Here is a 24,672-nt window from a genome sequence, read left to right on the forward strand (position 1 = left end):
CTAGAGGATTTTTTTTTTAAGTTTTATGTCAGAAACCACGTGATTTCAAATAAAAATTTACTTTTTAATACGCTTTATTAAGTGTAATTTATTGACGTCCGAGCCTCCACGCGCCCCCTAGAGGATAAACCGCTTTATGTCTCATAGGAAGTAGTTCATAGAAACATATTCGCTTCTACTGCTCTGCACAATTGGGCGTGTTAGCCGTTAGCATTTCCAAACAAAACATTATTGTGCTCCTTCGTACCCTTTCTAGTGAATATTGAACTTACAGTTGAATTTGCTATGCTGTCCCCATTTTGCAGCGTTCATTTTCCACTTTTATGCCCAGTCCAGAGAATAACAACAGGCACGGAAACTTAGGAAAGCAGGCAGCTTGAAGCTCAAATGACTGGCAGATTGGTCTTTTTTAATATAATATCTGAATTTCAAAGTGTGTTTTTGCCAACGGCATAAGAATCTGACCGCAAATCTGTTCATATCTTTTCATACAAGTCAGACATTTCTAAAAGCAGTAAGTAAAACCTGTTCTGTACATTCTTGAGACATCTGTCACTTTCATTTTTAAGAAAGAAAATGAATTGGTCTGTTTTGTACGTCTCATTAAGTATGCTAATATTTTGCTCTTGATATCGAATTTGTGGAAAAGCAGAATGATTGAATGGATGTATGCTTTTATTTTTCATTTATGTTCATTTATTATATTAATTTATTAATGAGAAACTTTTTCTTTAATTATGTTATTATTACTATTATATTTATTATTATTATTTATTTTTTACATACAAATAAATAATATGATATAAACGCCTGTCATGTTATGAACTGCTATTTATTCCATTCATAGCGACAACAGCAAATTTCTTGGGTGATTTATTCTGTATATGCAATAAAACTAAGTGTAGCAACTGCAATAACCTTTATTTTGTTATTAAATTATTAGTACTTGCATATAAATGATCTTTCTTATACATGCAATTTGGGACCTTCTCAAGGTTTTTGGTGTGGATCTCTAAAATCCTCAACTGATGGATCCTGTTCCAAATTTCAAAGGTTCTACTCGATCACCGAGAGGAGCACCAGAAACCAAAGTGAGAGAATGTTTATATTCTATTGCCAGAAGACATTCATGTCGACCATTTAAAGGAATAGTTCACTTAAAATAAAAAAGTTTACGCTCCCTTAGGGCATCCAGGATGTAGAAGTGTTTTCTTTTTCTTTTCTTTTTAAAAAAAAAAAACAATCTGAATAGATTTGGAGAAATTTAGCATTGCATCAATTGCTCACCATTGGATCCTTTGCAGTGAATGGGTGCCGTCAGAATGAGAGTCCAAACAGCTGAGTGTTGGTTGCATGTTTGTAAGAAAAAAATCATTCAAGATATTTTTAACTTCAAATATTTGCTTATTACAAGTCCTCTATCCATAATATGCACAGTGGAAAATCAATCTGAATCAGGAGAGAAATATGCAGAGATCAAGCACTGTTTACAACTGCAAACAGTGGATGTTGCTGTGAGAGGTGTGGGAAGGACGTTCAAATATTATGTCCTTGTATTTTGGCCAAAAGTGAAGGTTTGAAGTTAAAACCCCTTAATGATGGATTTGTTTCTTAAAACCATGCAGTTTTTCACAAGACGTAATTTGATGTACTGGAGTCAAGTGAGTTACTTGTAGATTATTGCGATGTTTTTATCAGCTGTTTGGACTCTCATTCTGACGGCACCCATTCACTGCAGAGGATCCATTGGTGAGCAAGTGATGCTAAATTTCTCCAGATCTGTTCTGATGAAGAAAAGACACTCATCTACATCTTGGATGGCCTGTAGGTGTGTTATTATTTTCATTTTTGGATGAAGTATTCCTTTAAGACTGTGTTCAGCACCTGTATGTTGATCATTTGCTGTTTTGACCAGTGTGTACATGAGTAGCTTCATTTAGGGGTTAATAATCCACAGATGTTCTTGAAGTTTGCCCACTTGATCTATGCAGTGTCTTGCTCTGTTTTGCTCATTTTTAAATGTCAGATGTGGGAGCCAGTGCTTTATTTGGATTCCTGTTTTGGGCTGCGTGCAAGTCTCCCTAAAAGTCCTTTGTGCTCTTCAGAGAGAAAACAACAATTCAAACCATAAGAAGAATCTACAGGAGGCGCGGAGGAAGGGCAGAATGGATCGGAGCAAAGAGGAAGAGGAGATGAGCAATGAGCTCCAAAACTTGGTAAACACTTAATCACAGTCAGTGTGTTTTCTCATGAAACTTGTCAAGAATTGTCTGTATTATATTTCACAAAATTCATTTTGCATAAATAAAACAGCCTGTTTATATGAAAATATTTCTGTTATTGCAACATTATTTTCCTTGCAATTTATTTCCTCTCTCAATTCTTTCCTTGTCCAGTAGCTTACGTACTATTTCATAAAGCTAGCATTATTGTACTTAACTACTTTAGATTACAAGTAGCTTGTAGAATGGCAAAACCATTTTGTACATGTTCAGTTACGCATATGCAGTATTGCAGAAGATGGAATGCTTTTGGAACGGCTGTTTGAATGTTTTTGGGATGTTTTTTAGGATGTTCGTGGTAAGACTAAAGCAACAGGAACAGGTCTCGTCTACGTAGATGCCTTTACTCACTTTCACTGCCTCTGGGATGCCAGGTGATGCTTAAGGATGGTTAAATTAACTGACAATAGTTTGCTTAAAACTGAAAATTCTGTCTCATTTTTTTCTTTTAATTAAGAAAGAAAGTACTTTGGGAACCATTTAAGACTCTCCAGTAGATGCTATGAAGCATTCAAAGATAGAACGTTCTAGTCATATGCATTAAGTTTGTACCAACTTGAATTGAGCATTTGTTTGAAGATGTTAAAATAGAAATAGTATTTTTAGTGATTTAATCCAAAAAAAGTTGCACTTATTCTTGATACTTAACCTCGTTTCAAATTGTTCACTTTGCGAAGTTATTCTGTAACAATGTCTTTGTTTTCAGTCACCCAGAGTGTCCAGCGAGAGTGAGCAGTGTGATGGAGATGCTGGAGATGGAAGGTCTGCTGGGACGCTGCGTACGAGTAGAGGTAGAGATACTCTTGTAGTGATGGTGTTATTTTTAACAGGTTTGTAACTGAATTCCTGAGTTTTAATTGCTTTATTTTTAAGGCCCGAGCTGTGTCAGAAGACGAGCTGTTACTCGTTCATACGTAAGTTTATATGCAAGACTGACACCATTAATCGAGTTGGTTTTATGCTTATCTTACGCCACATGGGGGAATGTGTTGTGCACAATAGGAAGGAGTATGTAGAGCTGATGAAATCCACTCAGAAAATGACAGAGGAGGAGCTGAAGACTCTGGCTGATAAATATGACTCGGTCTACCTTCATCCCGTAAGTCGACTAATCACAAGTCTTCACCAGTCCTGTGCTTATTATTCCAGTTCCAATGTTTCAGTGTTCATCTTAATCCAGTACATTCCTGGATGTTTCTTAAAGATGATGTTGACTATATTTGCCATTATTGCCTATAAAGGACTTGATCATGAATCAAAGTCTCTTTTGGCTTATTGCTTTTATAAAGTGATACAAAAAAAAAAAAAAAAAAACTTAATAATTAGAATGTAGTTTATTTGTTTATGGTTGCCAAACAACATGGTTTTAATTTTGTGGATTTTTGAATTCCACCAGGAGTTTTTCACCTCCTCTTGTCTGGCAGTGGGATCAGTTCTCCAGCTGGTGGATAAGGTGATGGCATCACAGCTGCGTAACGGCTTCTCCATCAACAGGTCTCACGGCATCTGTTATTCTTAGCAGTTCTAATATAGATCATTGATCTATTTGAGTTACTGTTTTTTTTTCCTTCTGTACACGCAGGCCTCCTGGTCACCACGCTCATGCAGATAAGATGAACGGCTACTGTATGTTTAACAATGTGGCCATAGCAGCACGCTATGCTCAGAAACAGCATGGAGTTAAACGGTGAGAGTCTGCATTTTGCTGTACCATCACACTTTTATTTGCACTCTATTAAAGACATTTTGAAATTGAGCGATTCATTGAAGCACATCTAATATAGATGTAAATATATATATATATATATTTTTTCATCAAACATAATGACTTTCTTCACCTCTGAAATGGCTTTTTTTTTTTTTTACTGATGTGCCCAAGGCTGCATAGGCAACAGAAAATATTAATAAAAGATATGAATTTACATGCAGAATTGATCTAATCAAATTCTTACATTTATTTCCTCTGAATATTCAGAAAATATGTAACATTACAGAAACTGAATGTGTTGCCAACACAGTTTCATGTTGACTTTAATCAAATTTATGGTTTGAGAATCTGTAGCATGAGTTGTTGCTTTTTCCTCGTCCAGAGTTCTGATTGTGGATTGGGACGTGCATCACGGACAGGGAATCCAGTATATTTTTGAAGAGGATCCCAGGTAAATCTGTCTGTATCTGAAGCACCAGAACATCATATTACGTTTATTCTCTCTGAATGTCTGTCATTTGTAAAGATTCTCTCTCTGTCTTCCCGTGTGGCAGTGTGCTGTATTTCTCAGTGCACAGATATGAAGACGGCTCGTTCTGGCCGCACCTCAAGGAGTCTGACAGCAGTTCGGTGGGTTCAGGAGCAGGACAGGGCTACAATATCAACCTGCCCTGGAACAAGGTACACCACGCTAATTTACTCTGCTTGTCGTGACTCATTTCAAAACATTAGCCAATTTATATTTGCATACAGAAGTCCTCAAGACATCTGTTTAATTTAATTTTTAGTCAGATTTGAGGTTGAAAATGGTCATGCAAAACTAAATTATCACTAACATTATACTGGACTATAAGTGAAAAAATAAAATGCTATGGAAGTGTGGTGAGTTGGTGCTGAACATGGCCTGATCTCTTTATCTCTTTAACTCCAGGTAGGGATGGAGGATGGAGATTACGTCACAGCTTTCCAGCAGCTTCTCCTGCCTGTGGCGTATGAGGTACACCTGTCAGATCAGTCACCTGCACATCTGAATTAGTGCTTTATTGTTTATTAATGACTGATCTCTTGTGTATGTGCTGCACAGTTCCAGCCTCAGCTGGTGTTAGTGGCGGCTGGATTTGACTCTGTGATCGGCGACCCAAAGGTGAGATGCTCAGCTTCAGTCTCTTTAATATAATTTTCCAAAACTCCTTGCATTTTAATTATTTAAAACATTCTTTATGTCTAGGGTGAGATGAGAGTGAGTCCGCAGTGTTTCTCCGTCCTCACCCACATGCTGAAAGGTGTAGCACAGGGCCGACTTGTGCTGGCTCTTGAGGTACGATCGTATTATGCCATGAGAGAATAAAATCTTCTTCTTTGGGGTTAACGTCTCACTCAGACTCACCAGTGTTTCATCTGTTAGGGTGGATATAACCTCCAGTCTACAGCAGAGGGTGTTTGTGCTAGTGTGAGGTCACTGCTGGGTGACCCTTGCCCTCATCTGATCTCTCCTGGTGCTCCGAGTGAAAGGTGAGTGAACTGAGGAACACATCTCCCTGCATTCTCCCTGTTTGCTGTGTTTAATTTTGATGTTTTGTTGCAGTGCCCTGAAGTCCATCTCAAACACCATCTCAGCCTTGTATCCGTTTTGGAAGAGTCTTCAAACGTTTGGTAAGATTTGATCGGTTTGATCCACGATCGACATTAAGGGCTGCTTAAGAATAAGCGTCCACAAATTAGTTAGATTGTATGAATTTAATTTAATAAAGTACTGGTCACAGATTATTGGTTACTTTTTAAACAATAAAAGTATAGCACATCCACTAGTAAATATATATAAATAAATCGTTTTTTACCGATGCAAATATGTTAGAAATGATGCATCGTGATACAAATGCCAAATTGTATCCGATGCACACTTTTTAAACCGATGCATCGCATCTTTAACTTTTTTTGCCAATGCACCGAGCGAATCGGTGAATCTTCTTATCCCCAATAGAAATGAATAAAATCTTAAAGCTACATTTAAATAAACAAATAAGTATAATAGTTCAATGTACTTTTTTATACATTTTATATTGAAAAATATATCTTTACAAAAAATATGTACTTTTTATGTTTAAAAAAAACTTTTTTATATATATTTAGTTGGCTAGAAATAGCTCTCTATAAAAAATCTCTACAAAATTATCTTTTACTGGACTTTTACACAAATTACTGGAACAAACACCATGGAAATTCATTGGTCATTGATATTTTAATGGGACATTATATTATTGTCATCTTCAGATATAAAGAAAGCATTCATCACCCTTTTTGTTCAAAAATTATATGGTACAGCTGGCCCCATAGAAAGATTGACAGGTTTATATGTTTTTTGTGGCTCTTGAATATGTGTGTTTGCTCTTCAGAGGGTGGTCCTCTGTCCGATGTCCCTCCCCTGCCTGCTCCAGTGTGTGCAGAAGTGAAGGCTTCCTCTGCGATCACTGGACTAGTTTACGACCAGAGAATGATGCTTCATCACAACATGTGGGACGGGTGAGAGCATTAATAACATAAACACCACAGTATCCCTATTAAAAATGTCACAATTTTCTCATTTCGTGTGTGTTTTAATTTCTTGGTTGTTCATAATATATAAGATGAGAATGTATTGATTCCCACAGTCATCATCCTGAGCTCCCTCAGAGAATTTCACGCATCTTTTGCCGGCATGAGGAGTTGGGTCTGCTGTCCCGTTGCCTTCGGATACCAGCTCGCCTAGCAACAGAAGAAGAGCTGGCACTCTGTCACAGGTGACATTCAAATGAGTAAAAATCAGTATCAACCACATTAATGTAGAAAACTTTAAATACAAATCTCCATTTAATTTGCACAATGTTTCCTCAATCGTGTTTAGTGGTGATTTCTTACTAAAACTAATGTTGTACATTGCATTTGATTCAATTTGTGTCTGTTTACCTCTCTAGTTCTGAGCACATAAGCACTATAAAGAGTACAGAGCACATGAAACCCAGAGATCTGCACCGACTGGGAAACAATTACAACTCCATCTACATTAGTAGTGAAAGCTACACCTGCGCCCTGATGGCTGCTGGGTCATGTTTTAACTCCATACAGGCCATACTCACAGGCCAGGTGTGTTATTTTGTGACCTTTATAAGTAATAAACAATGCCACAGTAGTACTGCTTGAATTTGTTCCCAGATCTCCACAGTTGTTTGTTTGGTTATGTAGGTGAGAAACGGTGTGGCCATAGTCCGTCCTCCTGGTCATCATGCAGAGAAAGACACGGCTTGTGGTTTCTGTTTCTTTAATACGGCCGCTTTGACCGCACGCTATGCCCAGAGCATCACTCACGATTCCCTGCGCGTCCTCATCCTCGATTGGGATGTTCATCATGGAAACGGCACACAGCACATCTTTGAGGAGGATGACAGGTAATCAAATACAGTACATATACAGTAGTGGCCTGGATCAGTGCTGTTATTGTTAACTCAAAAACTAAATAGATACATTAAAAATAATAATACTAAAATAATTGAATACTAAAACTAATAAAATAAATGAATAAAGTAGTAAAACTATATAAATAATAATATAACTAATAAAACGAGTAAAAATGACAAAAGCACATAACAAAATGAGTAAAAATTAAAACTAAAAATATAATATAAAAAGCATAAAACTAAAAGAAAAATGTTTAAAATATTAATAAATGCTATAATAGTACATAAATAAAACACTAGACTGGATTCCAAAGTCAGGTATCCTTAAAAGGTCCATAATTTACAATTTAAAATTTTCCTTTTGCCAAAAAGTCATATTTTAGTTTGCCTGAAATTAAACCAGCTGCTTTGATATTGTACCTTTAAGACTTCTGAATGCAAGTTATCTTTTTTGTTTGATTGGTTAACCTATTTGCATCTTAAATGACTAACAATTTGTGGTCAGATCAAATCTAGTATTTAACTTCCACACCAACATTGCATTCATAAAACAGTCAGTGCTAAAGTGTGATGGTTAGTGCATCATAACCATGAATCTAAATGACCCATTTTTGCAGTTTTGTTTTGTCTGGGTGGATAGGCAAGAGGGATTTGCATTATTAATGTGTCCTCTTTATGTTGTCATATGTATAAATATTGTTGCTTTAGATCAGTCGCAGTGCTGACATACTATCAAATGTCTTTCTGTTCTCCCAGCGTTCTGTACATCTCTCTGCATCGCTACGAAGACGGGACATTCTTCCCCAGTTCAGAGGATGCGAACTATGATAAGGTGGGGCAAGGGAAAGGCAGAGGATACAATGTCAACATCCCCTGGAGTGGAGGGAAGATGGGAGACCCAGAATACTTGGCGGCTTTCCATCACATAGTGATGCCGATAGCCAGAGAGGTAAAATCACATCATATGTTCCTATTTACCTGATGTTTTTTGGAGTTAAATACGAACTCAATAGTGTTGTCTGTGTTCTAGTTTGCCCCGGAGCTGGTGCTGGTCTCTGCTGGGTTTGATGCAGCACGAGGTGATCCGTTAGGAGGGTATCAGGTGACCCCAGAGGGCTACGCCCACCTCACCCACCAGTTAATGAGCCTGGCTGCAGGAAGAGTGCTAGTCATACTGGAGGTGGGTTATATTCACACACACATTTACAATGTTTGCACCTTGTACTGTTGAGTTTTTCAGTGGCTTGTTCTGAAATCAATAACTAGAGAATGTCTCTAGACACCAGACGTATCACATGAGACATATCACAGTTTCCACAAAATGAAGCAGCACTGTTTTCAACATTGATAATGAAAGTAAATGTTTCTTGAGCAGCAAATCAGCATATGTGACCCGTGCTGGCAAAATGAGTCGGAATGCACACAGGCTAATTTTGAGCTACAGGCAAAAAAAAGTGAAAAATGAAGGTTGAATTTGAGGTTTTCACAAAAATTAGATCATTAAGCCCTCGTCTAGCGATCCCAATGCTCCAAATAGTAATCAATCATATAAAAGTATCTTTATTTGTACATTTTCTGAGAGGAGTACCTTTTCTCCTCTCGCTTCTCGTGCTGACTGACATCTAAAGATGACACTGACAGCGCTCTATCCCGATACACATATACACAGATTTACAGTAGGCTATAAATCTACTCTATAAAGTCTTCGTGCAATGAAGACTCTATTAAGTTTTCATGCATTTTGCATGGATCTATAAAGTATTCATGCAAAAATAATCTGTTATATCTTAAGTGAATGTTTAGGAAACTGTTGGGAAAAAACATTGGATGTGTAACCTTATATGTGACCCTGAACCACAAAACCCGTCTTAAGTCGCTGGGGTATATTTGTAGCAATAGCCAAAAATACATTGTATGGGTCAAAATGATTGATTTTTCTTTTATGCCAAAAATCATTAGGACATTAAGTAAAGATCATGTTCCATGAAGATATTTTGTACATTTCCTACTGTAAATATATCAAAACTTAATTTTTGATTAGTAATATGCATTGCTAAGAACTTAATTTGGACAACTTTAAAGGCGATTTTCTTAGTATTTAGATTTTTTTGCACCCTTAAATTCCAGATTTTCAAATAGTTGTATCTCGGCCAAATATTGTCCAAAATTGACTGGTTTTGTGGTCCAGGGTCACATACTGTATTAGATCCGTGCATTACACTTTGCCTTAATATAGGCCGTCTGTCGCATTAATGTTAAAGTTAATCCGCTGAAAATAAATGTTTGTTTTGGTAATCTTTAATCAAAATCTGAACATTTGCTTCCGCTCTGGAATAGCATTCCGTCTCTGATGACGTCAGTTTGATGGCTTGGACAGAATATCCTTAAACACACCCCTCCAACCATTAGGTTGCCAATGAGTGAGAGACAGAGAGGAGGTGCGCCAAAATAAAACCATGCCCTCTATTCAGTATTCTGTTTCAGCTGGAAATATGTCACAACTTCCGGTTCACATGGACTTTAATCAAACGATAAAACAAAAGAGGGAATCACTCTCTGCTCTTGATTGAACTGCTTTTGTAGTTTTAACAATCAATTTATTTGTAATGAACACACTTAAGTGATGTTTACATTTTACTATTTGTTTTTCTTATTTGAATGCTTATGTTTAGATGTAAAATGAAAAAAAGTAATGTTTCTTTCTTATATTTTTTTTGCATCGGTTCTTATTTATGACAACAAAGATAATATAAAAAATAGCTATATTGTGATTATTAATCTAGTAATGATTATTACGAAAAGAAGTGGGGGAAAAGATGTAATGTTGCTAGGTGATTTTGCTTTGCAACCTTAAGAAAAGTTTAAATCAGTTTTTGTCTAAATTTACTTTGCTGACTCTAAAGGTGAAGACCCTACTCAATGCATGTTTTGCAAGATTCCCCTTTCTGTCAAACATATTTTATTGGACTGTCCAGCTTTTAATGTGTGTAGAAAACTCTTTTATGAAGTGAACTCGCTTAAAGAGTTGTTTAGTATAATTTTGCCAGAAAAAGTTTTTGAATTTTTTTATCATGTTAATGTAAAAAAATCTTGTGTAATATAACTTGTTTGTTTGTTTGCTGGTTTGTATTGTATTTGTTATACTTGTATTTTTTTTTTTATTATTGTTTTTGCCTTGAAAATAGCCTATTTTAATGACAGTTTAAAATAACATAAACTGTTTTTACCCTTTTCAACCATAGGGAGGATATAACCTCACCTCCATCTCTGAGTCAATGTCCATGTGCACCAGTATGTTGCTAGGAGACTCACCTCCACCTCTAGACCATCTGCCGCCTCCAAAGACCAACGCCACTGTCACGATTAACAATGTCCTGCGTGCTTTCGCCCCCTTCTGGAGCTCTCTGAGAATACAGAGTGAGTTTGCATATCGAAAAGTGTGCTTCCTGTTAAGTCTGAAGAATTCAATTGTAAGAACAGGATAATTGTTTGAACATGCTTTTGTTTTTGTGTTTATATCAGTTCCAGAGTCACTTCGTTTGGCTTTGCCGTCTCCTAAATCGAAAGGCAAGCGGGCATCGGCGGGCAAGGGCAAGAAATCTCCTCGCCAGTCCACCCCTGGACAGACACTTGAGCATCTTGAGCAGTCGGGCCTTGATGAGCTCAGTAAGGACCTGCTCTCTCTGAATCTCAACACGAGTACCTCATCTAACCCCTGCCCAGCATCAGTCCCCATCGGAGGAGCCAGACGGAAGGTGAAACCCACCCCACAGAGGGATTCAGCAGGCCGGGAGTCAGATTCACCCCTAAAACTCAAGTCAGAGAAAGCCAGAGCTGGAGAAGACACGCATGCGGAGATTACGACGGTAAAAACAGAGACGCCTGTAAGCATTCTCTAATGTCATTAGCAGTATGTTTTTGGTGACTAGTAATGTATTCAGTCATCAAATATGGTCTGTTGAACAGGACCGGACAATCCTGGAGTCTGTGGTCACTGGAAATTTAGCTGCCGTGGATGACCAGAAGGACTCAGTGCTGGAGGCCGCTGGTGGTCAAGCCACTATGATGTCAGTCTTAGAAAGTGTCTTTGGAGCACAAGCCACGGATTTGGTAACGTATTAAAATTATGTTAGCAAAATAACATTGCGGTTAAATGTGGCTCATACATTTAGTTATGTTTTTTTTTTTTTTATAGATATTTTTATACTTGTAATAAAAATATATATATATATATATATTACATTAATTATATATTAAAACAATAAAAATAAGTATATAGAATATTATATTTTATTATTGTTTATTTATGATTTATTATTATTATTATTAGTAGTAGTAGTAGTAGTAGTAGTAGTATTTTTTATATATTTATATTTTAAAAATATAGATATTTATTAGTAGTTAATAGATAAATACAAATATAAATACAAAGATAATTAAGTAATACATTTTTTTTATTTATGATATTTACACTCTCTCTCTCTCTCTCTCTCTCTATCTATATATATATATATATATATATATATATATATATATATATATATATATATATATATATATATATATATATATATATATATATTCTCTCTGTATATCTCTATATATTACTTAAAAATTGTAGTCCATTACTGATTCCAAATTATATGACAAAAATTTTAATTAGTAACATAATCCATTACATAACACATTTTAGATTTACTACTTTTAGATTTCTTTGACCTAACTCGTTTCTTTGACCTAAATCACATCGATTTAAATAGGATAATCTTGTACCATATTGATATAAAAAAGAGTAAGCAAATTTACTCTATTTTGTTTGTTGTTATTAACAAAATGAAGAGCATTAAACATTACATTATCAGGGTTTCCCAACTGGGGTTCATGAAGGAACTGCAGGGGGTTTGAAAAGCTAATAATTCATTAAATCATAAAAATGTAAAATTAAAATAAGGCATTTTAAAATGACATCAATCAAAATAAAACACTATTGTGCGAATGATATGTAATCATGTAATCAATAAAAAAGTAACTGTAGTCTGATTCCGATTTAATCTAATTACAACGACTTTATTTTTGGAATCTGATTACATAATCCAGATTACACGTAATCAGTTACTATCCAGCTTTGTGTGTGTGTGTGTGTGTATATATATATATATATATATATATATATATATATATATATATATATATATATATATATATATATATATATATATATGCTGGTGAATTTAAGAATGTTGCTGTCGCTGAGAGCTGGATTTCTTGTTTTCATTCTATGTCATTCAATGCTCTGGGTGATATTGTAAATGTGAATTTGAGTGGTGATCCAATCATGTGGCTTTTGTTGCTAGGACACCATGTATGTGGTGGACCCATTGCCATGGTGCCCACACTTGGAGTCAGTGCAACCGGTGCCCGCAGGTGGCATCGATGTCTTCCTGCCGTGTGAAGAGTGTGGAGGTGATACAGAAAACTGGATCTGCCTCTTCTGCTACAAGGTGACAGCTAATGACGCTTAAAGTCACAGCAAAAACAACACATAGATGTGCCAAACTCATTCATGTAGCAGCCTTACAGAGTGCTGAAGGAAGTTTAGAGTTGCGGCTTGTCACTGCCAACAGTGATGCACACTGGCTCTCATTCATTATCCGTGCATGCAAATGGAAAAAATGTGGGAAATGTATGAAAAAATGTATGATGTAAGGGAATGTACATCACTTCAATCCATGTATGAGTTGTTAGTTTTTAAGAATGCACAGAAAATAGTGAATGATTCAATTCACGTTTCATTTGCAATATAGAAATGATCACCCATCAGGGAATACAGGGAATTACATAGCTATCCACTATGTAAAAGCAATCATTACAAAAAATCATTTGTACCTGTATCTATTTGATCTGAGTTTATGCACCTCAGTTTTTAAGTAAAAAAAACAACATTATTTGTGAATAATTTTGGCAGTATTCACTTATAAACTGAGGTGCATAAGCTCAGTTCCAAACAGAAATATAAAACTTGTGCTAATTGAAAGAAAACATGTTGATAAAAAAACTGAATCCAAGATGTGGTAATAATATAACATAATGAAAAACGTGTAAACATTTCTTTGTAGGCCAGTTATTTTTGACCAGTAGCAAGATGGAACATCTTAAAACCGTACAAAAATTTTTTTTGGAACATTAAGTAAGTTTAAGCCCAATATCACAACATTAACTATTTTTGGGAAAAAGAAAATCCTCTCTAGGTCAAAAATCGCTGGAACGCAACACGAGGGTTGAGAACTCATTTTTGTGCATATGCAAAACGTATGAAGATCTCCTGTGTGTATAAATATGAATACTCCACACATTTATGAGTGAATAAGACCAATAATTTTTTTACAGATCACATATGAATGGTATTGTGGTTGAAGCACTATTTTGAAGTTTCGTTTCAGGTGCTCTGCGGGCGTTATGTGAACCAGCACATGGTGACCCACGGGCAGGAGTCGGGTCACCCTGTGGTGCTGAGCTTCGCTGACCTCTCTGTCTGGTGCTACGCTTGTGAGTCATACGTCCACAACAAGGTGTGTGCCGCCCAGATCACGGGCCTGTAATCTGCTGAATGATCAATGACAACACGTTAATGTTGTGTTGTTGTAATGTTGTACATTATGAAATTCATTAAATTGTAACTGTAGCATATGTACTGCAGCTGTGTCACTGTCTGTCTCTGCACACACAGGTGCTCCATGAAGCCAAAAATGCCGCTCACCTCGTGAAGTTTGGAGAGGATATTCCTCCTTTCAACTAAACCAGCAGAGAGAAGAAAGCGTGTGTGTGTGTGTGTGTGTGTGTTTGCATGCATGTAGATGCAGTGAAGAGACCAAACTGAACTGCAGTGGAAGCAAGTTTCTTCAGTTTATCTGTCTTCATTCCTCACTTGTATGTCTTGAACATACTTCATAGATTCTGCTTGTGCCAGTTGTGAGGTTGTTTGCCAAAAGACTGATTTTATTAAGGGAATTTGTTGGATTTTAAAAGAAAATCTTAAGTTTAAAAAGGTACCCTCTCTACAAATTGTCATTGCATTTTTTTTCCAAACAGTACTTTGATTTTATGAAGAGTTCTTGCAGAAGAATGGTAGCATGGTGCTAAAACCACACCAGCCAAATCTGTAGTATTTAGTGTTTCAAATGTATTACGTTCTCAGTGCACAACCAACAGCGTTTGCACCGCATTGTTGAAGCATTCCTGTTTTCATTGTACGACTCCGGGCCAAGACGATCAAACTGTGGAAATTACAAAACGACCTTAAACTGAAAGCAATAAATAGTGCAATATTAACTTAAACAGCATCTGAGGACAGGCTGTAATGAGTTATTTTGGGTTTCTTTTCTTTTTTTTGTTTCTTTTTGCACAAGCACAGTGACTCGAACCTTTGGAAAATCTCACTTTGTAACTCTTGATATATGTTGCATTCTAAATAAAAACTCTTCTGTTCCATGCTTCTTCTGTTCTATAATTATACACTCTCAGAAAAAAGGTACATCAGCTGTCACTGGGGCGGTACCCTTTCAAAAGGTGCACCTTTGTACCTTGTTTACTCATAAAGGTTGCAATACTAGTACCAAATGTGTACAAATAAGAAATATATATAAATACAGTATTACATATATTGTAAAGTATGTTTGTTGTAAAAGTATTACAGATAATATATTAACTAATACTTTTACAACAAACATCTTACATATAATGGTGTGTTTTATTTTTGTTAGTTATGCTGATTTGAAAAAAAGTGTTATAGTGTTTTATTTTTAAAATAGACCATCCCCCCACCTTCTCTCTCTCTATATATATACACATATATTTTTTATATATATATTTTAATTAGATTTACCCAGAGTGTGATGGTCTTGTTTTAAATCCTTTGGTTTCTGTTCTTTTGCAAGCATTAATGTTCATGTCCTCACGCTAGTAAACCTGCTAAATGATGCACAGACGAGCTTCTTCCTTCCACCATTCATGTTTATTCCCCTGCTGCGTCTTTCTGTGCTATTTATCTTGTGCTCATCTGAAATGCATCACTTCTGCTCCATGTATTATTCTCTCACTTCCTCTTTCTTCTGCATGGAATGTAATCGATGAGCTGTAACTCTCTCTTTCCCCCCACAGGGATTGACAGGTAATTTAATTTTTTCATTGTGCATCATTGGATTGCATTGCTGCGCACGCGTGTGTGTCGTGTGTGTGTGAGAGACCCTCCTCCCAATCAGAATGGCCCTGCGCTCCCCCTCCCGTCTCCCATTCTCCTCTCCCTCCATATGTGCGAGGAAGATGGTTGCAAGCGGCGTGGGCCTGTTTCTAATGTCGCACATCCTGCCGTGATCCCTCTGGGAGGAAGAGGAGGAGAAGAATCCCTCCATTCAGGTCAATTTCTCTCTTTCACTCACTCCTACGTTTTTACGTGATGCTGCTCTCAAGCCATTCAATATTAATGAGATTTTTGTCACCCAGATCCTGTGGTGGGAGGAAGAGACCTGGAATCAGCCAGAGCAGAGGTGAATCTCCCTTCATCCATCTCTTTACATCATTCACCAGGTTGACATGTGCTTTTCAGGTCATTTTCCTGTAGGCATCAGCTCTCTCAGCTGTTCATCATGTTCCTTTTTATCATTAGAAATGCGTTTTGATGTTTTTGTGTTAAAAATGACCATGGTATTAGCATTTTTCCATGGTAATACCAGGACATGCTTCATTGTAATAGCATGGTATTTTTTAAGGTATAATGTAAATAAATGTGAAGCACAATAAAGTACAGATGACATTACCCTGAAGTACCATATAAAAACAGTAACACCTCATAATAAGGTTTCATTTGTTAACCTTAGTTAATTAGTTAACATCAACTAACAATTCTAAAGAATTAAAAAATTTTAACATCTTCTAATATACTATTAAGATCAAAATTGTATCTTTTAATATTATTCAATAGACCTGAGAGGACATGAACTAAAATTTGTATTTTTGTGAACTAATTCTAGTTTTATTTTAATGGTTTTTATTAATAGTTCAAATTAGTTAATGTTACTTTTTTATTTTCTGCTTTCATTTTAGTTTTTGTAATTTTGTGTTTTTGTATTTTTTAATAGTTTTCTATATAAAACAAATTTGTATAATACAAATCAGGCAACCAACTTGACTTAATTTACACACGCAATTGTACTGCAGATAACATTCTGGTACAACCGCTACATACTTCGGACCATTTCTTCATTACATTTACATTACACTTTGCTTCTCCTGTGCCACCAACCCCCCTACCAGTTACTTTTAGACGAAACCTGCGCTCCCTTTCTCCTTCCCATCTTTCCTCTGTGGTATCCTCCTCTCTTCCTTCACCCACCCATTTCTCATCTCTGGATGTAAACGCAGCTACTGAGACTTTATGCTCTACCTTAACCTCTTGTCTAGACGACATTTGTCCTCTCTCCTCTAGGCCCGCACGGGCTGCTCCTTCCAACCCCTGGTTATCCGAGGTTCTTCGTGAACATCGGACTACACTCAGAGCGGCAGAGAGAAAATGGCGCAAATCAAACGATCTGTCGGACCTCAGTAGGTACCAGTCTATGCTCACATCCTTCTCTGCTAAAGTCCACACTGCCAAATCCTCACATTTCCGCAACAAGATCGACAGCGCTCCAGACATGCGTAATCTCTTCAGAACATTTAATTCCTCCTCTGTCCCCTCCACCTCCTCCCACCACCTCTATTACAGCTGATGACTTTGCCACTTTCTTTACAGACAAAACTAGATCAATCAGTGGTCAGTTTTCACCTCCACGCACACAGGACCCTCACCCTACCACATCCACTGCTAAAACTCCCATCTTTTCTTTCTGTCCACTCACTGAAGCTGAAGTATCCAAGCTTCTCCTCTCCAACCATCCTACAACATGTCCTCTTGACCCAATCCCTCACACCTTCTCCAAGCAATCTCACCCACACTCTTACCTGCACTCACACACATCATCAACACATCCCTACTCACAGGTAACTTCCCCATTGCGTTCAAGCAGGCTCGGGTAACCCCACTGCTCAAAAAACCTACATTAAACACTTCTCTTATAGAAAACTACAGACCTGTCTCTCTCCTTCCGTTCATAGCGAAAACACTTGAACGAGTTGTCTTCAACCAAGTCTCACTGTTTCTTTCACAGAACGACAAACTGGATGCTAAACAGTCAGGTTTCAGGAGGGGCCATTCAACTGAGACTGCGCTTCTCTCGGTCACTGAAGCCCTGCGAATTGCAAAAGCCCATTCCAAATCATCAGTCCTCATTCTGCTGGACCTATCTGCCGCTTTTGACACTGTCAATCATCAGATACTCCTGTCCACCCTCTCATCACTGGGCATCACTGGCATTCCACTTCGCTGGTTTGAATCCTATCTCACTGGTAGGTCTTTCAGGGTGGCCTGGGGAGGGGAGGTATCCAAAGCACATACACTGGTCACTGGGGTTCCTCAGGGATCAGTTCTTGGACCCCTCCTCTTCTCCACATACACTACATCACTGGGTCCCATCATACAGGCACATGGATTCTCATACCATTGCTACGCTGATGACACACAGCTCTACCTCTCTTTTCAACCAGATGATCCAACGGTAACTGCAAGGATCTCAGGTTGCCTGGCGGACATCTCGGCATGGATGAAAGAACATCACCTGCAGCTCAACCTGGCAAAGACTGAGCTTCTTGTCCTCCCTGCCACTCCGACTCTACAGCATGACTTCACGATCCAGTTAGGTTCATCAACAATAACCCCATCAACTTCGGTCAGAAATCTTGGTGTAATCTTTGATGATCAGCTGACCTTCAAAGACCACATTACAAAACTGCTCGATCTTGCAGGTTTGCACTATATAACATCAGAAAGATCAGGCCCTTTCTGACAGAGCATGCTGCACAACTTCTTGTCCAGGCCCTTGTCATTTCTAGGCTGGACTATTGCAATGCTCTTCTGGCTGGACTTCCGTCTAATACAGTCAAACCTCTACAAATGATTCAGAATGCAGCGGCACGACTGGTCTTCAACGAGCCCAAAAGAGCCCATGTTACACCTCTCTTTATCTCCCTGCACTGGCTACCAATCACGGCTCGCATCAAGTTCAAGACACTGATGCTTGCATATAGAACAACCACTGGCTCAGCACCCGTTTACTTGCACTCTCTATTAACAAACTACATCCCTCCAGAAATCTGAGATCTGCTAGTGAGCGACGCCTCGTGATACCATCACAGAGGCGCAAAATCACTCTCTAGATCATTCTCATTCACCATTCCTGGCTGGTGGAACGATCTTCCCACCTCTATCCGGAATGCTGGATCCCTGTCAATCTTCAAGCAACAACTGAAAACTCATCTCTTTCGACAGCACTTGACTTCATCCTAAACTTAAAAAAAAAAAAAAAAAAAAAAATTATCTTTACTTATTCCTTCCTTTGGTAGTTTGTATTTATTTGAACAATGTCTGAGACTTGGTGTTGCAAGCACTTCAGTATGTCTGATTGCCTCTTCAAGATTAATCGCTCGATGTATTCCCCAATTGTAAGTCGCTTTGGATAAAAGCGTCTGCTAAATGACTAAATGTAAATGTAAATGTAAATATAGTTTATATTAATTATTATTTTGTTTTAAATTTACATTTTTAATTATTATGGTGTATATAGTTCAAAAATATCAAAATAAGAAATGTTGCCTTGGCAACTAGCTGAAATAAAACAAGTGGTATGTTTTTAAAAAATATTTTATTTAAAGTAACCATTTTTTTAATGAATTTAGTTTACTATAATAACCTTGGTAACAGATGAATTTAATCATAATTTTAGTTGTGAAATATAACATGAATTTTAGTACCATAAATAAATAAAAGCAAAAATGTTGTCCAGTGTTGAACATAATCTAAAACCATTAAATATAATTTTTCAGTTGCTTGAAAAATTTAACAGAAATAAAATTAGATGAAATAAAATTAGGAATAAAAAAAATTAATTAAACTTATTTTATTTCAGCGATTTTTTTTTAATTTTATTTCTCATTTTCGGTTAAGTTGGCTTTGTACTAAAATAATTAAACGGAGGTAAAAAAATTAAAAAAACTATATAGACCTAAAAAATTATAAAAATGACAAAGCACACGGCAAAATTACTAAAACTTAAACCAAAATTAAAAACCAAACTAAAATTAAAACGAAAACAGAAAAAATATAAATTAATAAAAACTGTATCTCAATGATACTAAAATGACACTGGTAATAATTTGATCTTTCTGCTGTCTGTGGTGTCCAGCTGTCTCCAGCATGCAGCATCACTCGTCTGAGGTGGCCCGTCTGTATCAGACCGAGTTCATCCGGAGCGCTCGGGCGGTGGGTGTGCTGTGGGCCGTCTGCACGCTCTGCTTTGCCGTTATCGAGGTGGTCATTCTCATTCAGCCATCGTGGGTGGGCACACGGGAGCTGCACTACCGAGGAGGGGGTCCGGCTCCTCCGACCGGGACTCTGGGCCTCTTTGAGGTCTGCATGGAGACGGATTGGCCTGTCCCAGAATGCCGGGGGTCTCTTCACACCCTGACCCCACTCCCTGCCTTTCAGTCTCCCGCTGTGCTGGTCTGCATGTCTCTCACCATGGTGTGGGCCAGCGTGGGCTGCCTGTGTCTGTTCAGATTCTGCAACGCAGCAACAGTCTATAAGATCTGTGCTTGGCTGCAGCTCACAGCAGGTGAGACTCTTCCACTGATCTCTCACTAAAGCTGCATTTATTTGATCAAAAATACAGTAAAAACTGGAATATTGTGAAATATTTTGATATAACTGTTTTCTGTTTGAATATCTTTAAAATGTCATTTATTCCTGCGATTTTCAAAATTCAAACCTGAATTTTCAGCATCATTACTCCAGTCTTCAGTGTCACATGATCCTTCAGAAATCATTCTAATATGATTTGTGCTCAAGAAACATTTCTCTGCAAAGCTGCAGTATATTGAGAACCTCTCCACATGAAAATGTGCTTTTCCTTACCTGAAATCCAAACTAAATATGTTAGATAGTACATTACTCCTAAATGCATGTGTGTTTGTGGTGCAGGCTTCTGTTTGGCGCTGGCGTGTGTGTTGTTCCCAGACTCCTGGGCGTGTGCTGAGATGCGGGCATTGTGTGGGGAGCGTGTGAGTAGTTTCTCCCCGGGGAACTGCTCTGTGCACTGGGCGTACATACTGGCCTTGCTGGGGGTGCTGGACGCCGGCATACTGGCCACGCTGGCTTTTGTGTTGGGGAATCGCCAAGATGCCCTGCTGCCAGAAGACGCCAAGGACGGTGATGGTAAATGCTGCACATGTTCTTGCTAAAATCTCTAAAATCAATGAATGTTCGACTGCCTGTTTTAAGAGAGTAGAGTTTAGTTAGTTAATGATTTTGAAACTGAACCATAATTTTTTTTACAAACATGTTTATATTTAACATATTAAATAGAAATGTGTTTTATACAGTGGTATTATTGATAAATAAATCTGAAAATACTACAAATATTTTTTGTAAATGAGAAATAAAGCTGAAATAAAACAAAATATAAATATTACACGAAAACTTGTAAACTTTTGTAAATGTAAAAACAAAATTAAAAATGTCACCTTAGCAACAAATAATAAAAAACTATAAATAAATAAACTAAAATAAAAATAATTAAAGCTAAATAGAAATATTAAAAACTACTAATATTACCAAAATTACTAGGACTTTAAAATTAAGATGAAAACTGAAAGTATGACAATAAAAGCTAATTCAAAATATTAATAAATATTATGATTATATATTATAATAATAATCATATGATACTAAAATAACACTGGTTTTATATTGACAAATATATATATACATATATATATATATATATGTATATATGTATATGTGTGTGTGTGTATGTATATATATAATAAATGTTGGCAAATTATTATTTTGTAATACAAACATACAAAGACATTTTACTCTTAAATCTGCTTCCTTGATTCTTTTCTAAATTTAATAAAATGAATAAAACTGAACTGAAATAAAATAAATGAAAGCTATACAGAAATATTTATAAAAACGATCTAATATTAACAAAAATACTAAAACTTTAAAATTAAAGCTGAAAGTAAAACTAAATGCTAATTCAAAATGATTAATTATTATAATAGCATATAAATTATATTAAAAACTCTTTATTGATAAATAATATTAATATTTTGTCAACAATAAATGTTGGCAAATTAATAGTCTTTTATTACATGTATGTATGTGATTCAACTTTCCTTGTGATGTTAAGCTGTACTGCTTGCTTGATTATCTTTCTTAATTTAGTCTAATGTTAATTACACTCATTTTCATGTTATTCTCTACACACAGATATTTGAATCATGTAATGTTGTTTTCTCCTCTCTTCTCATCTCAGTGACTGGCTTGTTACTGGCAGCATAATCACCGGTCAGAAACTGCTGGTAAGACAGTAGTCTGGTTTCTCTGGCACTAGCATCTTCTCTTCTCTTCTGTAAGTCACGTCGCTGTTCTTTCTTACCCTCTCAGGTGGCTGTTTCATCACGTCGTTTGTGCACTTCTCTTTCGACAAATAATGATGACATAAAACATGTGAAGAGACGCTTATCTCTTCCCCCTCAGCATGATGTCGTCGTCATCCTGTGAATTCTGCTTACATAACCTGTCTGCGTAGAAACAGTCACCTGGCAACAGTATCCGAGTTCTTTCTCCCCCGGCGGAGGAACATTACTCTGATCTTGTAATGGCGGCTCTAAATAGAGAAGAGGAAAGGCCATTTTCTTTAGTGCATTTCCAAGTGGAGGTACAGTCGAGGATCAATGTGGTTTTCAGTTAAATGATGTTTAGAGGATTAACTGTGATGTTTGATTCTGTGTTCTGGATGTTTTTGTGCACGAATTTAAGATGAGGACTGGAGTTAAATCTAGTTATATATTCAGCATTATAATGCTGTTAATCTGTTTAGTTAGCTGTTTTGTTGTTTTCTTTGTCAGTAAAGTCTTAAACATATGGATTTACTGATTTAAGCTAAAAGTAGCAAATAATTATTCATATTTATATTCATATTTATAGGAGAAATTTAGCATTACATCACTTGCTCACAAATGGATCCTCTGCAGTGAATGGGTGCCGTCAGAATTTGTTTCTTACAAACACGCAGCTTTTCACTTCACAAGATGTTAACTGATGGACTGGAGTGATGTGGATTACATGTGGATTATTATGATCAGCTGTTTGGACTCTCATTCTGACGGCACCCATTCACTGCAGAGGATCCATTGGTGAGCAAGTGATGTAATGCTACATTTTTCCAAATGTGTTCTGATGAAGAAACAGACTCATCTACATCTTGAATATTCTGACGGTGAACAAATTTTCAGCAAATTTTAATTTTTGAGTGAACTGTTCCTTTAAGATCTTCCTTTTCACATGGAAATACTTTACAATACAGTAGCAATTCATGCTTCATGCTGACTTTAAATTTGCATGCCACTGTTTGTAATTGTCTTTAGCCACCGTTAAAATATAACAAGGCATTGTCTTAGTTGTGCTTCTGTTTAGATACAATACTACTACTCTATGATTTTATCAAGTCGTTGCATTAAATGTTAAAAGTGAGGTAATTTCTAATCCTCTTCCACTGTAAAAGCAATGCAAAGTTCTAAACAAAATATTGGTGTTCACATACACTTTATTAGCACTTACACTTGTTGTTAGCACTTGTTGTTTGACAAAACTTGCAGTGCAGAGATATGTATTTTTGTACAAGATTTTATGACTGCACAAATATCGAAAAGCATTTATATACTAAGAGCCACGATTTCCTTCACAAATTCATAATAGTCAGATTACAAACCCAGAGGGCAAGAAGTTGGGACAGTGATTAGTATCAGACAGAACGTTTCGAAGCCAAGTCAAGGGACAAAAAACACTTCATCAAGCTTGAATAGGATGCATATGACACTAAGAAGATGGTACACCACTTTAGACAGCCAATCAGAGAAAGAGAGGACAGGAAACTCAGTGAGAGCAGGTTTGACATTTAGACAGGCTCTTTTTGAGTCTAAACACTCTTGTAGTGCTGCTTACTGCTGTATAAAGCAGCTGATCTGATGTTGTGTTGTTTAAACCTGTACCAGATATCTTATGCAATAAATATATTTCAATCATTTTTGTTTCTCAATCATTTGTTTCCATTAAAAAAAAAAAAAAAAATTCTAAATTTAGCTTAATTTCTAAAACAATATACAATAGGTATAGGAGTAGATATAGCAATGTCAAATATTCAACTGATCTGATTCATAAGTCAGTCTGTAAATATAACATATAAGGCCTGTATCACACAGTGAGTGAAATAGACTGATGCAAATTATTTAAGAAGTTTATAGATGTTCTGTTCAGATTCATTGTCATTTGGATCTAAATGTTTCTGTTCAAGATTTTTTTAATGTTTTAATGCTGATAGAAGTCTATTTTGCTCAAGGCATTTATTGGATAACTACAATAAATTAGTAATATTGTGAAATGTTATTACAATTTAAAACAACCCTTATTTTGTGTATATAATTTGTGAAAACCGTGATACATTTATTCAGGATTCTTCGATGAACTGAATATTCAAAAGAATATCTTTTGTAACATTATAAATGTCTTTACTCTCACCTTTGATCAATTTAATGCATTCTTGCCGAATAAAAGCTTGTTGAATGAATACATGTAAATAGAAATATCAATTTCTGACCCCAAACTTTTGAACAAATTTTAAGTAAATTAGATTATATAATGTTTATAATTATCAATAGCCTACTCCTGATAACTATTTAATCTATGGCTATCACATTAAAAACTTTATTTTCCATATAGAGCTGCCATTCAGTTACACAGCAGAAATACTGAAAGCATAGAGTTATAGCCTGCTGTTATAATTACTGTTGCTTTGCTCACAATATGAAACAGAGTGTCTCCAAACCCACTGACAGCTGTAGCAAAGCTCTGATATATTTGGATCTCTGTGGAAGCACAGTCATGCTCCTTTCATCTGTTGAGATGAAACTCAGGGATTCTGGGCAAACGGCCTTCTGTAGAAACTCTCTCCCTAATGCACCCGACAAAACATCACCTAAATGCACTCTTGCACGACCCTGGTCAAGCTGTGGTTTTGTTTTTAAGGAGTTATTAACA

General features: G+C 36.5%; 2 protein-coding genes across 4 annotated transcripts; both read left to right on the forward strand.

Annotated features, from left to right (window-relative positions):
- The first annotated feature begins 110 nt into the window (after nt 1–110).
- Nucleotides 111–14,907, forward strand: hdac6 (histone deacetylase 6). 2 transcript variants are annotated; one of them, XM_058783899.1, is made up of 28 exons: nt 111–514; nt 996–1,091; nt 2,106–2,216; nt 2,571–2,656; nt 2,989–3,073; nt 3,156–3,196; nt 3,285–3,381; nt 3,679–3,776; nt 3,865–3,969; nt 4,373–4,441; nt 4,545–4,671; nt 4,922–4,987; nt 5,075–5,134; nt 5,219–5,308; nt 5,396–5,502; nt 5,576–5,643; nt 6,384–6,510; nt 6,639–6,767; nt 6,942–7,110; nt 7,210–7,412; nt 8,178–8,370; nt 8,452–8,601; nt 10,664–10,838; nt 10,944–11,305; nt 11,388–11,531; nt 12,776–12,922; nt 13,862–13,990; nt 14,149–14,907. In XM_058783899.1, exons 2-28 carry the CDS (start codon nt 1,029–1,031, stop codon nt 14,215–14,217), a joined length of 3,270 nt encoding a protein of 1,089 aa, XP_058639882.1. In that variant the 5' UTR covers nt 111–514; nt 996–1,028; the 3' UTR covers nt 14,218–14,907. The 2 variants fall into 2 exon arrangements, with proteins under 2 accessions (XP_058639882.1, XP_058639883.1); XM_058783900.1 differs by having other exon boundaries at nt 10,944–11,287.
- Nucleotides 14,908–15,293: 386 nt separating this feature from the next.
- On the forward strand, nt 15,294–23,660 carry lhfpl4b (LHFPL tetraspan subfamily member 4b). 2 transcript variants are annotated; one of them, XM_058783904.1, is made up of 6 exons: nt 15,320–15,833; nt 15,921–15,964; nt 19,754–20,182; nt 20,548–20,781; nt 21,890–21,935; nt 22,021–23,660. In XM_058783904.1, exons 3-5 carry the CDS (start codon nt 19,765–19,767, stop codon nt 21,913–21,915), a joined length of 678 nt encoding a protein of 225 aa, XP_058639887.1. In that variant the 5' UTR covers nt 15,320–15,833; nt 15,921–15,964; nt 19,754–19,764; the 3' UTR covers nt 21,916–21,935; nt 22,021–23,660. The 2 variants fall into 2 exon arrangements, with proteins under 2 accessions (XP_058639886.1, XP_058639887.1); XM_058783903.1 differs by having other exon boundaries at nt 15,294–15,964.
- Nucleotides 23,661–24,672: the final 1,012 nt, after the last annotated feature.

Source organism: Onychostoma macrolepis, chromosome 08 (genome assembly GCF_012432095.1).
Source record: "Onychostoma macrolepis isolate SWU-2019 chromosome 08, ASM1243209v1, whole genome shotgun sequence".
Taxonomy (NCBI): domain Eukaryota; kingdom Metazoa; phylum Chordata; class Actinopteri; order Cypriniformes; family Cyprinidae; genus Onychostoma; species Onychostoma macrolepis.